Here is a 13,806-nt window from a genome sequence, read left to right as displayed (position 1 = left end):
ACAGTACAGTGTACATGCACTTGAAAAAATAATAAATTAATGAGTGTTGTATATTGTATATAATTTTTATTTTTAAAACATCGGCTGCTTCCCACCAAGGCAAGGTGACCCGGAAAAGAAGAAACACCTTCATCATTATTTGCTCCATCACTGTCTTGCTAGAGCCGTGCTTATACTAGTTATAAAACTGCAACTTATCAACACCCCTCCTTCAGAGTGCAGGCACTGTACTTCCCACCTCCAGGATTCATGTCTAGCCTGCCGGGTTCCCTGAATCCTTTCATAAGTGTTACCTTGCTCACACTCCAACAGCATGTCAAGTCCTAAAAACTACTTGTCTCAACTCGCTCCTATCTAACATGTTCACACATGCTTGCTGGAAGTCCAAGCACACAAAACCTCCTTCACCCCTTCCCTCCAACATATCCTAGGCCAACCCCCTACCCTATCTTCCTTCCACTACAGATTTATATGCTCTCCAGGTCATTCTATTTCGTTCCATCCTCTCTAAATGTCCGAACCATCTCAACAACCCCTTCTCAACCTTCTGGATGATACTGTTAGTAAACCCACACCTTTTAATTTCTAAACTGCAGATTCTCTGCATTATATTCACACCACAAATTGCCCTCAGACATGACATCTCCATTGCCTCCAGCCTTCTCCTTGATGTAACATTCACCACCCATGCTTCACACCCGTACAAGAGCATTGGTATAACTATACTCTCATACATTCCCCTCTTTGCTTCCATGGACAAAGTTCCTGTCTCCACAGACTTCTAAGTGCACAACTCGCCTTTTTTACCTCATTAATTCTCTGATTCACCACATCTTTCAAAGACCCATCTGCTGACACATCCACTCCTAAATATCTGAATACATTCACCTTCTCCATACTCTCTCCCTCCAATCTTATATCCAATCTTTTGTCACCTGAGGAGTGAGGACTTACTGTACGTACTTATATCTAGTATTGTCTCCATCTGTTCTGTTGCAGCCCTTCAGAAGTGCTAGAGTGCTGGGTTGAAGTTGGTTCTAAAAGTCCTGTGTATATAAAATGACAGTAAACCATGGAACGAGTGGGATTTGAACCCATGGTGAGTGAGTCGTGTTATAACGATTTCACGAGTTAAAATGACAGTAGAAGTGCGGATGTGTTGTATGTTGAGTAAACTGATTTTTTGAACTTGACTGGATGATTATCAAAACAGATGATTTATGTTGAGTGACAACAGGTTTTAGGTAATCTGGGCAGCTTTCAAAATAAGCTAGACAAATACATGTAAGAAGGGTTACATTTGAGAAGGATCTGCCAAGCAAGGGCCAGCAAGCCTACAGCAGTGCTTGTCTACTCTAATGTTTTTATATTAGTTACTTATGTGTACATTAACCTAGGATAACCCAAGTCAAAAATTGTGACTTATTTCTGCCATGACAAGTATGCAAGTTTAGGTGCTTACAATTATCACAATTAACATGTGTAAATTACCTAGCAGGATAACCCAAAAAAAAGTCAGAGAAAGTGACTTATTTCCACTGGGGTCCTTATATCTTATTATTTCAAGCTTAGCTATAAGATACAGAAGAAAACAATCATAATTATAACCTTAAAAATTAAAACACCTAAGTAATAAAAGTACATGGAAATCAGTTACAGTAAAAAGAGGTACAATAGGAATAAGGCAAACTGAGTTATTTATGTGGATATTAAATAGAGAAAATCAGCTTACAATATTAAGTACATGAATGTTACCTATACAAGAAATCACTCCTTTTCTGTAGCTTCATTTATTAGGAACCTTTTAGCTCTCTTAATGAACTGGCTCATTATATGACAGGCTTTGACATGTGAAGGCAATCTATTTCACTCCTTTAGTGCTGTATAATAAACACGGTGAGGCCTGACCGCCGACTGTAGGCGTTTACTTCCTATAAGGTTCTAAGAAGCAGGATCGCCAACCACCTAGATACCCATCAATTACACAACCCAGGGAAGCATGGGTTTAGAGCAGGTCGCTCCTGCCTGTCCCAGCTACCGGACCACTGGGTGCTATAAAGGATAAACAAAATGCAGATGTAATATACACAAACATTGCAAAAGCCTTTGACAAGTGCGACCACGATGTAATAGCGCACAAAATGTCTGATGAAATAATAACAGGAAAAGTTGGTAGATGGATCTATAACATCCTGACAAACAGAACACAAAGAGTAATGTAAACAGAGTAAAGTCCGAGGCAGCTACAGTGAAAAGCTCTGTTCCACAAAGCACAGTACTCGCTCCCATCCTATTTCTCATCCTTATATCTGGCATAGACAGAGATGTAAGACATAGCTCCATGTCTTCCTTTGCAGATGACACCCGAATTGTCATGATGGTGTCCTCCATCAAAGACACCGCAAGACTCCAAGCGGACATCAACCAAATCTTCAAATGGGCCACTCAAAACATTATGAAGTTCAATAAAGAGAAATTTCAACTACAGCCTCTCCTCACTTAATGATGGAGTTCCATTCCAGTTCAGTAAATGAATTCGTCGCTAAGTGAGGAGCATACTATAATGGTAGTGGGTATGTGTCAACCATCTCTGATACTGCTTTAATGTCACTTACCTGGAGAGAGTTCCGGGGGTCAACGCCCCCGTGGCCCGGTCTGTGACCAGGCCTCCTGGTGGATCAGAGCCTGATCAACCAGGCTGTTGCTGCTGGCTGCACGCAGACCAACGTACGAGCCACAGCCCGGCTGATCCGGAACTGACTTTAGGTGCTTGTCCAGTGCCAGCTTGAAGACTGCCAGGGGTCTGTTGGTAATCCCCCTTATGTGTGCTGGGAGGCAGTTGAACAGTCTTGTGCCCCTGACACTTATTGTATGGTCTCTTAACGTGCTAGTGACAACCCTGCTTTTCATTGGGGGGATGGTGCATCGTCTGCCAAGTCTTTTGCTTTCGTAGTGAGTGATTTTCATGTGCAAGTTCGGTACTAGTCCCTCTAGGATTTTCCAGGTGTATATAATCATGTATCTCTCCCTCCTGCGTTCCAGGGAATACAGGTTTAGGAACCTCAAGCGCTCCCAATAATTGAGGTGTTTTATCTCCGTTATGCGCGCCGTGAAAGTTCTCTGTACATTTTCTAGGTCGGCAATTTCACCTGCCTTGAAAGGTGCTGTTAGTGTGCAGCAATATTCCAGCCTAGATAGAACAAGTGACCTGAAGAGTGTCATTATGGGCTTGGCCTCCCTAGTTTTGAAGGTTCTCATTATCCATCCTGTCATTTTTCTAGCAGATGCGATTGATACAATGTTATGGTCCTTGAAGGTGAGATCCTCCGACATGATCACTCCCAGGTCTTTGACATTGGTGTTTTGCTCTATTTTGTGGCCAGAATTTGTTTTGTACTCTGATGAAGATTTAATTTCCTCATGTTTACCATATCTGAGTAATTGAAATTTCTCATCGTTGAACTTCATATTGTTTTCTGCAGCCCACTGAAAGATTTGGTTGATGTCCGCCTGGAGCTTTGCAGTGTCACAAATGGAAGACACTGTCATGCAGATTCGGGTGTCATCTGCAAAGGAAGACACGGTACTGTGGCTGACATCCTTGTCTATGTCGGATATGAGGATGAGGAACAAGATGGGAGCGAGTACTGTGCCTTGTGGAACAGAGCTTTTCACCGTAGCTGCCTCGGACTTTACTCTGTTGACGACTACTCTCTGTGTTCTGTTAGTGAGGAAATTATAGATCCATCGACCGACTTTTCCTGTTATTCCTTTAGCACGCATTTTGTGCGCTATTACGCCATGGTCACACTTGTCGAAGGCTTTTGCAAAGTCTGTATATATTACATCTGCATTCTTTTTGTCTTCTAGTGCATTTAGGACCTTGTCGTAGTGATCCAATAGTTGAGACAGACTATTTCTAACATTTCTGGTATAATTTTATATGTTTATAAAGTAGTGTAATGTATATTGTAATAAACAGACTACGTAGAGGAAATCAGCTCTAATATACATTATTTAGGTATGCATACTGGTCAGAGAGCCTGTCGTAAGTCCAAGTTGTTGGTAAACAAGTACGTCACTAAGTGAGGAGAGGCTGTACTCAGATATAGAAAACTTGAGGAAATTAAAACTGTATCAGGGTATACAACAAATTCTAACCATACAAGAGAGCAAAAACAAAATGTGAAGGACCTGGGAGTGATAATGTCAGGATCTCACCTTCAAAGACCACAACAATGTATCTACCGCATCTGCTAGGAAAATGACAGGATAGATAATGAGAACCTTCAAAACTAAAGATGCCAAGCCCATAATGATTCTCTTCAAACTGCTTGTTCTCTCTAGGCTGGAATACTGCTGTACACTAATCGCCCCCTTCAAGGCAGGTGAAATTGCTGACCTGGAGAGTGCACAAAGAATTTTCACGACACACACAAGTACGATAAAGCACCTAAATTACTGAGAATGGCTGAAATCCCTTGATTTGTATTCCCTGGAATGCAGGTAAGAGAGGTACATGATAATATACACTTGGAAAATCCTAGAGGGATTAATATCAAACTTGCACATGAAAATCACTCCCTATGAAACCAAATGACTTGGCAGGAGATGCAACATTCCCCCAATGAAAAGCAGGGGTGCCACGAGTACACTGAGAGGCAACACCACGAGTACACTGAGAGGCAACACAATAAGCGTCGGGGGCCCAACACTGTTTAACTGTCTCCCAGCATACATAAGGGGGATTACAAATTGACTCCTGGCTGTCTTCAAGAAGGCACTGGACAGGCACCTAGTCAGTACCTGACCAGCTGGGCTGTGGTTCATACATCAGTTTGTGTGCGGGCCAGCAGTAACAGCCTGGTTGATCAGACCCTGATCCACCATGAGGCCTGGTCTCAGACTGGGCTGTTGACCCCTGAAACTGTCTCCAGGTATACTCCAGTGCAATACTGGTTTTGGTTCATAGGCTTGACAAACTTGGCAGCAAAATATTTTGGACATCGTTTGTAAGCAATTTTATAAACATGATTTAACTTCAGCTGCTTTACTCTGCCTTCAACATTCAGCAAATCCAGTTGTTGTAAATCATCTTGACCTACATGCTCTCTTGGATCCAGGTCCAGGATGAATCTCTCCATTTTGTTCTGGGTGATTTATAGTCTGTCTTTAATTTTTTTTGTTAAAGCTAAATACCATGACGAACAAAAATAATCTACATTACATTGTATATGATATAGACTCAGGGATCTACAAGCCTCAATAGGTAAACACTATGGCTGTCTATAGAGGAAGTTTAGCCTGGCATTCCCTTTTTTTTTTTACTGCATTGTCCACTATCAGTTCTCCTGATATAATTGGGTCAGCTTATTTTTCATGCCAAAGAGTATGGCTTTTGTTTTCCTAAGGTGTAGAGATAAAATATTGTCTAAAGATTAAATATTCTTTATTGCAGCATGATACAATGTTTGTACAGAGGTGAGGGACATTTAGGTGTGCATGCTGAAAGCCCCTTTGTTTACAGAGCATTTCGGGCAAACTTAAGCCTATCTTAAGACTAATCAGGCAATAATTAATTGATTGCTCGTATGTACAGTCTCTGTGGTCGCTGTCTCTTATGTCTATTAGCCATTTGCTGTAGGACTCTAGTCCCTGGTTACCATTTGCTGCCTGATCATAACGCAGTACATTCTCTATTGGCACTTTAGCCATTAACTTACCTCGTAAACTGTGAGGACGTCATTGTGAATATCTATCTCGCCATAACAATCACTCAACACAATAACTTCTGAGAGAGGACGTGATAAACCTCACCTCTCTTGTTGTTGAGGTTGTTAAGGACCACCAAAGTTTTCGTATTATTTAGCCGTTCCCGGAGTCTGGGAAAAATGTGTTGTCCAAATCTTGGCAGGAATTACAAATAAAACGTTTCCTCTGGAAAGAGAAATGGGACCAATAAGTTCCTAATTAACTAGGGAAGAATTCCTTGCCTAAACCTTTCCTAAATCATAAATTGTACTACCTCATATTAACAATAAAGTAAATATTGACTGTTTGTATTCTACCGCTCTTCACCTGTCTAGACTTAAGTAGTCTAAAAGTATTAGGGTTAAGTCTGCCCGAAATGCTTCGGTATGATATTGACTTTCTTAAATAATAAAAAAGGCACAATACCGTGACTGAAGCAATATACAAATAACCCGAACATAGAAAAGAGGAGCTTACGACGACGTTTCGGTCCGACTTGGACCATTTACAAAGTCACAGTAACAGAAAGGAGAGTATGGAGTATATATAGGCCAGCAAACATTGACGGGAGCAAGAGAGGTAGTGGTAGAGGTAATAGCAGTAGTGGAGTCAGTCAAATACAAAGAAAGAGGAGCACTGCCAGGGATCTAGGGGCCCACAGAGGGTAGAAGCCAGAACACAGAAGGGAAGGAGAATAATAAAAGAACATATGCTCAAGGCAGAAGATAGAAAACCCAAAGGAAAAGAGAAAAGGGGAAAAAAGAATCAGGTTAAGTCACGGGTGTTCTGAAGTTTGGAGCACTTTACAATGTAATGGGAAAGGAAGGCATCAACAGAGACAAAGCCAGGATCAAGATTCATACAAGGAAAGTTGTGTATAAGGGAAGATTCAACCAGACGGCGACTGTAACAGTTAGATGTAGGGAAGACAGTTTTAGCAGAAGACCAGTCAATAAGATGACTGTGATCTCTGACATAACAGAAAAGAACATTGTTGGTGTTGGCAAGCCTATCACAACTTTTGTGCTCCCTAAATCTGTCAGAAAGAGATCGGCCAGTTTCTCTAAAGTACTGAAGAGAACAAGAGGAACAAGAAATAGAGTAGATACCAGGAGCATTTACAGAGGAAGGAGAGGTACGAACTAGATTAGTGCGAAGAGTGCTAATAAGTCTGGCGAAAAGTAAGTTTGATATCTAAGGAACGGAGAGAGTTGTTGAGATCAGAAAGACCGGAAATGTAGGGAAGGGAGAGGACAGGAGAGTTCACAGGAGTAAGTAAGTAAGTTTATTCAGGTATACACAAATACAGTTACATAGAATTATCATACATAGCAGCATATGTGTAGAGAACCTAGGATAACCCAAAAAAGTCAGACAGTGACTTATTTCCATTGGGGTCCTTTTACCTTATTATTATAATATTATTATAATATAAAGGTAGAGAGTTTGGGAGAGAAGAAAGTCCGTTTAGCACGTGAGAAGGCAGAGTCTATGAAATGAGAAGGGTAGCCAAGACGGGAAAATGAATTATGAAGAGTGGAAATTTCTGATTCAAGGAACTGAGAATCACAAATGCGGAGAGCACGGAGAAAGAGGGAGATAAGAACACTTTTCTTGACAGAGGAAGCATAATAAGAAAAGTAGTGCATGTACATGCCACTGTGCTTAGGCTTGAGGTAAACGGAAAAGGCGAAAGCTATATCTGAGCGGTGGACATGAACATCAAGGAAAGGGAGAAAGGAATTAGATTCCCATTCAGCAAGATTATTAAGAGCATCAAGAAATGGTTGGAAGAAACTGGAGTCATAAGGCCAAAGAGCAAAGATGTTATCTACGTAGCGGAGCCAGAATGAAAGGCGCACATCAGTTGTAGGAAGAACAGTCTCGAAGTATTCCATGTAAAGATTAGCAAGAACAGGAGACAGAGGAGAGCTCATAGGGACACCGAAGGTTTGAGAATAATATTTACCTCGGAAGGAAAATGAATTTGAGTCCACACAAAGGCAGATAAGATCAAGAAAGATATCAGTAGGTATAGCGAGATGAAGTAATCCTTCATTAGCCTTCTCTCTGAGAAAATTAAGGGCATAATCAAAAGGGACGGGACTCAACGATAGGGCTAAGCGTCTTACAGGTCGGGAGAGAGTGAACCTGTTCGATGAAGTCTTGAGAGTGACGAAGGTGAGCAGGAAAAAAAGTACAAAGAAAGGGAGCGAGGGTTTTGGCCAGCCAAGAAGCAAGAGAATAAGAAACAGAACCTCTAGAGGATATGATGGGACGAAGAGGAATATCAGGTTTATGAGTTTTGGGAAGGCCAGAGAAACAGGGCAGAGAGAGACAGATGATACGAAAACGTTGAACAAAGTCAAAGTCAAGAGGACAGAGGTCGGAGAGAGTTGAAAGTTCTCATGATGCAATCAAGAGAGTCGGAAACGAGAGGAGTGTAGGTACGTGAGTCAGAGAGCTCTACGGAGGTAATTCTCGCGATCAAGGATAACTACCGAATTGCCTTTGTTAGAAATGAGTATGACAATGTTAGCGTTAGATTTAAGGGAAGAAAGGGCAAGTTGATAGCGGCGCGGAAGGTGGTGGTTCTTAGAAAACAGGCTATCAAGAGCAGGAAGGAGAGCGCCACGAAAATTGGACAAGTCAGGAAGATAAAGAGAGCGAGACTGACGAAAAGAATCAAAAGAGCTAATCAGATCAATACCAGCGCGAGGGGCAGGTGAAGTGGCTCCAGTCATACAATGATATGTAAACACACATTGTAACCTTAGCAGAGAAATAAATATTTTATTTATTTATAAATCCCTTACTATGAGTCAATAACAACAGGATATTTTTTCCATAGAACTGATGTATGGTCCACCGACCATTTGCCTGATGATGACAAACGTTCCAGGGAAAGAAAACATGGGAAATTTTTCACTGATGCTCGAGACAGGGGTAGGGCCAGACGCAAGGTTGATGGACTGATTACATCATCTTTACCACGCCACTACTCCAGTTGACCATTGTAACTTGTTGAGCCATTAAAATTTTGCGATCCAACCGTTCCTCCAGGAACATGTGCCTCCGTAATCTTTTGACTACCCGCCATAGGATGGGTATGAGGTACATAATAAGGATAACTAACTGTATTTGACTTAAAAGTTTCAATCATCAATAAAGATACTCAACTGTTGCACATGTGTCTTACCTTTCACCCTGACAGTTTTATATATCACTTTTCATCAAATCAGTTAATCACTTTAAACTTATCGTCACTCAGCAAAAAAATAGTTATCATTAGTCATTCAGGCACCAGATAACACACACCCTTTAATCAAAAGTTTAAATTTACTTTATCCACACATTATTCTACTGTGCTGGTTGTGTCTACAGGACACTCAGTCCAGTGTTGACGTAGAGCTTATACCTGGAGTTTACCTGGAGAGAGTTCCGGGGGTCAACGCCCCCGCGGCCCGGTCTGTGACCAGGCCTCCTGGTGGACCAGAGCCTGATCAACCAGGCTGTTACTGCTGGCTGCACGCAAACCAACGTACGAGCCACAGCCCGGCTGGTCAGGAACCGACTTTAGGTGCTTGTCCAGTGCCAGCTTGAAGACTGCCAGGGGTCTGTTGGTAATCTCCCTTATGTATGCTGGGAGGCAGTTGAACAGTCTCGGGCCCCTGACACTTATTGTATGGTCTCTTAACGTGCTAGTGACACTCCTGCTTTTCATTGGGGGGATGTTGCATCGTCTGCCAAGTCTTTTGCTTTCGTAGTCAGTGATTTTCGTGTGCAAGTTCGGTACTAGTCCCTCTAGAATTTTCCAGGTGTATATAATCATGTATCTCTCCCGCCTGCGTTCCAGGGAATACAGGTTTAGGAACCTCAAGCGCTCCCAGTAATTGAGGTGTTTTATCTCCGTTATGCGCGCCGTGAAGGTTCTCTGTACATTTTCTAGGTCAGCAATTTCACCTGCCTTGAAAGGTGCTGTTAGTGTGCAGCAATATTCCAGCCTAGATAGAACAAGTGACCTGAAGAGTGTCATCATGGGCTTGGCCTCCCTAGTTTTGAAGGTTCTCATTATCCATCCTGTCATTTTTCTAGCAGATGCAATTGATACGATGTTATGGTCCTTGAAGGTGAAATCCTCCGACATGATCACTCCCAGGTCTTTGACGTTGGTGTTTCGCTCTATTTTGTGGCCAGAATTTGTTTTGTACTCTGATGAAGATTTAATTTCCTCGTGTTTACCATATCTGAGTAATTGAAATTTCTCATCATTGAACTTCATATTGTTTTCTGCAGCCCACTGAAAGATTTGGTTGATGTCCGCCTGGAGCCTTGCAGTGTCTGCAGTGGAAGACACTGTCATGCAGATTCGGGTGTCATCTGCAAAGGAAGACACGGAACTCTCTCCAGGTAAACTCCAGGTAATAACACCAGACACAAACATCTCTATGACATTCCCGTGTTCGACTAAACCTTTTCAAAAAATCAATGTATTTCAAAGGACCTAAAATCTGGAACACCCTACCTGAAAACTCTAGAACTGCAGACACATTCATCACTTTCAAAACTACAGTTAGAAAACATCTTATCTCCCTGATACACCCTGACAACTAACTACATGATAACCACCTGGTGGTTCACAATTACACTCACCCACTGACTATAAACCCAGAAATACTAATCTTAATCTTAAAATAAAAAACCCTAACTAGTCATAAGTTTGCCTATGATACTCCAATATAGACACTTTGTATTGTGCCATAACAAAAGCATTCACATTGCTAAACTCTCAAATTATGATGTAGTCACTTAGCCTTAATACCATAATCTGTAAGGATTTAATGTTAAGAATTAATCAAGTCTGCCCGAAATGCCTAGCCATGCTAGGTGTCCTAGTGGCTCCCTCTGTAATTAGTATTTTATAACATGTAAACCACACAATACCCAAAACCTGTAAACCCCACGTTGTAACCCTTATAGAGAATAAACTTGAATTGAATTGAATTGAATCGAATTGAATCGGGCTCGATACGGCGTACACTGTCAGTGGCCCTGAAACCCAACAGAAGAAGTATCACAGGTAATATACACTGATGGATCTAAGCAGAAGTCTTCTGGCAGGGCTGCATCTGCTCTTGTTGCCACCTCTCCCTAGTTAAGAGCGATAATAAAATTGTTGAGTTAGGCATAAGAATTAACAACTGGGCGTCTACACTACAAACTGAATTGTTTGCAATCCTAATGGCGCTAAAGCTAACTTATGACACTGAGCTTGACTCTATCATCGTTACTGATTCTATGTCATCATTGAAGGCTCTTGACTCACATAATGACTCCAACAACATGCTCATTGGAGAAACCAGGTATAGATACTCAAAAATCAGGGACAAAGGAATTAATGGACAATTGCTATGGATCCCATCACACATTGGATTACTCCTTCATGATAAAGTTGATATGTTAGCCAAGAAGAGTACCCAGAAGGAAAATGTAGAATATAACTTTGATATATCTGTGTCTAGCATCAGGAATAATATTAGGAGAGAAGTAAATAATGAAAATGATTGTTATAGGAATGCAGTTAGAAGCCTGAGTAGATCTATAACCCACTATGATAACATGAACATAGATAAATATGTTTATGGAGCAACGTGCAATGTGAACAGACTGACTGATGTTGTAGTGGGCAGACTTAGGCTTGGTTACAAGTACTTCTGGCAGTTTGGGAGACACACAGATGATGATCAAACTAAATGCAAATTATGTGATCAGGCATATGGTCACTGTCTTGAATACTATGTGCTTAATTGTTCACTTATTGAGGAATACAGAGACAGACAGTGTAATAACCTATGTGACATGTCAAGATATCTTATTAATGAAAATAAGATACCAGATATACTAAGCAAATTTCCTAAATTTGCTTGTTACAGATAAGCGAACTGTAGATATACAGATAAAAAAAACCATATGTACACCTGTTAACCCGTTTGGGACCTAGTTCCTAGGCCTTTTGTGTATCCACATGCTCTTGCGCTACCATCCACAGGATGGATATGAGGTGCACAATAAACTAGCCACTTCGGTGGCAAAATCTATTCATAGTTCAGAGGTTGCTGGTCAAGAAGTAGATGTATAATTTTAGTGCTTCAGGATCGTTGGTAATTACCCGTGAGGTCAGGCGGAGTGCTGAAACCTGGGAATGAAGGGGAGATTTTAGACTTTGCCACCGAAGTGGCTAGTTTATTGTGCACCCCATATCCATCCTGTGGACGGTAGCGCAAGAGTATATGGATACACAAAAGGCCGAGGAACTAGGCCCCAAAAGGGTTAAAAGGTGTACATAATGGTTTATATCTACAGTTCACTTATCTGTTTAAAGTAAATTTAGGAAATTTGCTTAGTATATCTAGTATCTTATTTCCATTAATAAGATATCTTGACATGTCACATAGATTATTATACTGTTTATCCTTATTTTCTTCAATAAGTGGACAATTAAGCATATAGTGTTCAAGACAGTAACCATATGCCTGACCACAATTTGCATTTAGTTTGATCATCATCTGTGTGTCTCCCAAACTGCAGAAGTACTTGTAACCAAGCCTAAGCCTGGCCACTATAACATGAGTCAGTCTGTAACATGAAGGGGAGTCGTTGGTCATGTTTGGTGGTGATGTTGGTGTGTAACCTCAGGCAGAGGTGAGGGGAAGGTTTACGATGCACCTGCGTCCTCAAGGGTAGATATGGTGGGTAATCGATTCAAAGGTGGGGCCGTCAGCAATAATAATAATAATATTATTATTATTATCTTTAATTTTACATGTACTAAGTATACAGGCCTAGCTGACATCAGTTACACACTACTATATATTATTATTATTATTATAATCAAAAAGAAGCGCTAAGCCACAAGGACTATACAGCTCACTACTATATAGAAAGCCACTTGTTATGCAGAGCGTTTCGCGCAAATTAGGTCAGTTTTGTCCCAGGATGCGACCCACACCAGTCGACTAACACCCAGGCACCCATTTTATACTGATGGGTGAACATGGACAACAGGTGTTGTGGAAACATGTCCTAATGTTATCCAGCCGTATCGGAGATAACATTAGGTACAGCTGGATAACATTTCAAATTCAAATTCAAATTCAAAGTTTATTCTCTATAAGGATTACAATGCTGAGTTTACAGAAATTTGGTTATTGTGTGGTTTACATGTAGTAAAATAGTGATTACAGAGTGTACCACTAGAACGCTTAGCATGGCTAGGCATTTCGGGCAGACTTAGTTTTATTCTTAATTGTAAAATATTACAAATTATGAGGTAAGTTGGTATTATGGCTAAGTGACTAAATACTAGTTTGTGAGTTTAGCAATGTGAATGCTTTTGTTTTGGCACAGTACATAGTTTCAGTATTGGAGTATCACAGGATTCATTATTTTAAGATTGAGATTAATATTTCTGTTTATGGTCAAATGAGTGAGTGAGTGTAAGTGTGAACCACATTAGGACGTGTTTCCATAAGACGGGAAAGAGAGAAGATAAAGGATGATAGAACGGTGACGTCAGAGGTCAATTCTGCGTGCTCATTGAAAGAAAAGACCGTCCAATATTATTATAATCATGGGGGAGCACTAAATAAACCCGTAGGAATATACAACGCTCGTGGAGGGGGGATGAAAGGTATTCAGACTCAATTCAGGGAACTTGCGCACAGATCAAATTCCCTAGATCAAGGAACCTCTCTTAAGGGGAGACTGTCCAATAGAATGTGGTAAACTGAAACTGGAACTCCATGTACTCCAAACTATCATTTCTCCTTTGCAAAAAACATTTAATATGCAAACTTTTACCCCCTTTGAACTCTTCATTACATCAATTACCACTTTTCCCTCCCACCCCCACCCTCCTGTATTCACAAACTTGGGAGCGCTTGAAGTTCCTGAACCTGTACTCCCTGGAACGCAGGCGGGAATTACACGATTATATACACCTGGAAAATCCTAGAGGGACTAGTACCGAACTTGCACACGAAAATCACTCACAAC

The 13,806-nt window shown here is 41.0% G+C and overlaps 1 protein-coding gene across 1 annotated transcript in view; it reads right to left on the bottom strand.

Annotated features, from left to right (window-relative positions):
* The window catches only part of Tsen54 (tRNA splicing endonuclease subunit 54), a 48,768-nt gene extending 42,869 nt beyond the window's left edge, over positions 1-5,899 (bottom strand). The window contains exon 1 of the mRNA XM_053776111.2: positions 5,724-5,899. Within this exon, the coding sequence (XP_053632086.2) occupies positions 5,724-5,746 (23 nt within the window). The 5' untranslated portion in view covers positions 5,747-5,899. The remainder of the gene's footprint in view (positions 1-5,723) is intronic.
* Positions 5,900-13,806: the final 7,907 nt, after the last annotated feature.

Source organism: Cherax quadricarinatus, chromosome 19 (genome assembly GCF_038502225.1).
Source record: "Cherax quadricarinatus isolate ZL_2023a chromosome 19, ASM3850222v1, whole genome shotgun sequence".
Classification (NCBI taxonomy): Eukaryota; Metazoa; Arthropoda; class Malacostraca; order Decapoda; family Parastacidae; genus Cherax; species Cherax quadricarinatus.
This window is presented reverse-complemented; position numbering and strand designations above follow the sequence as displayed.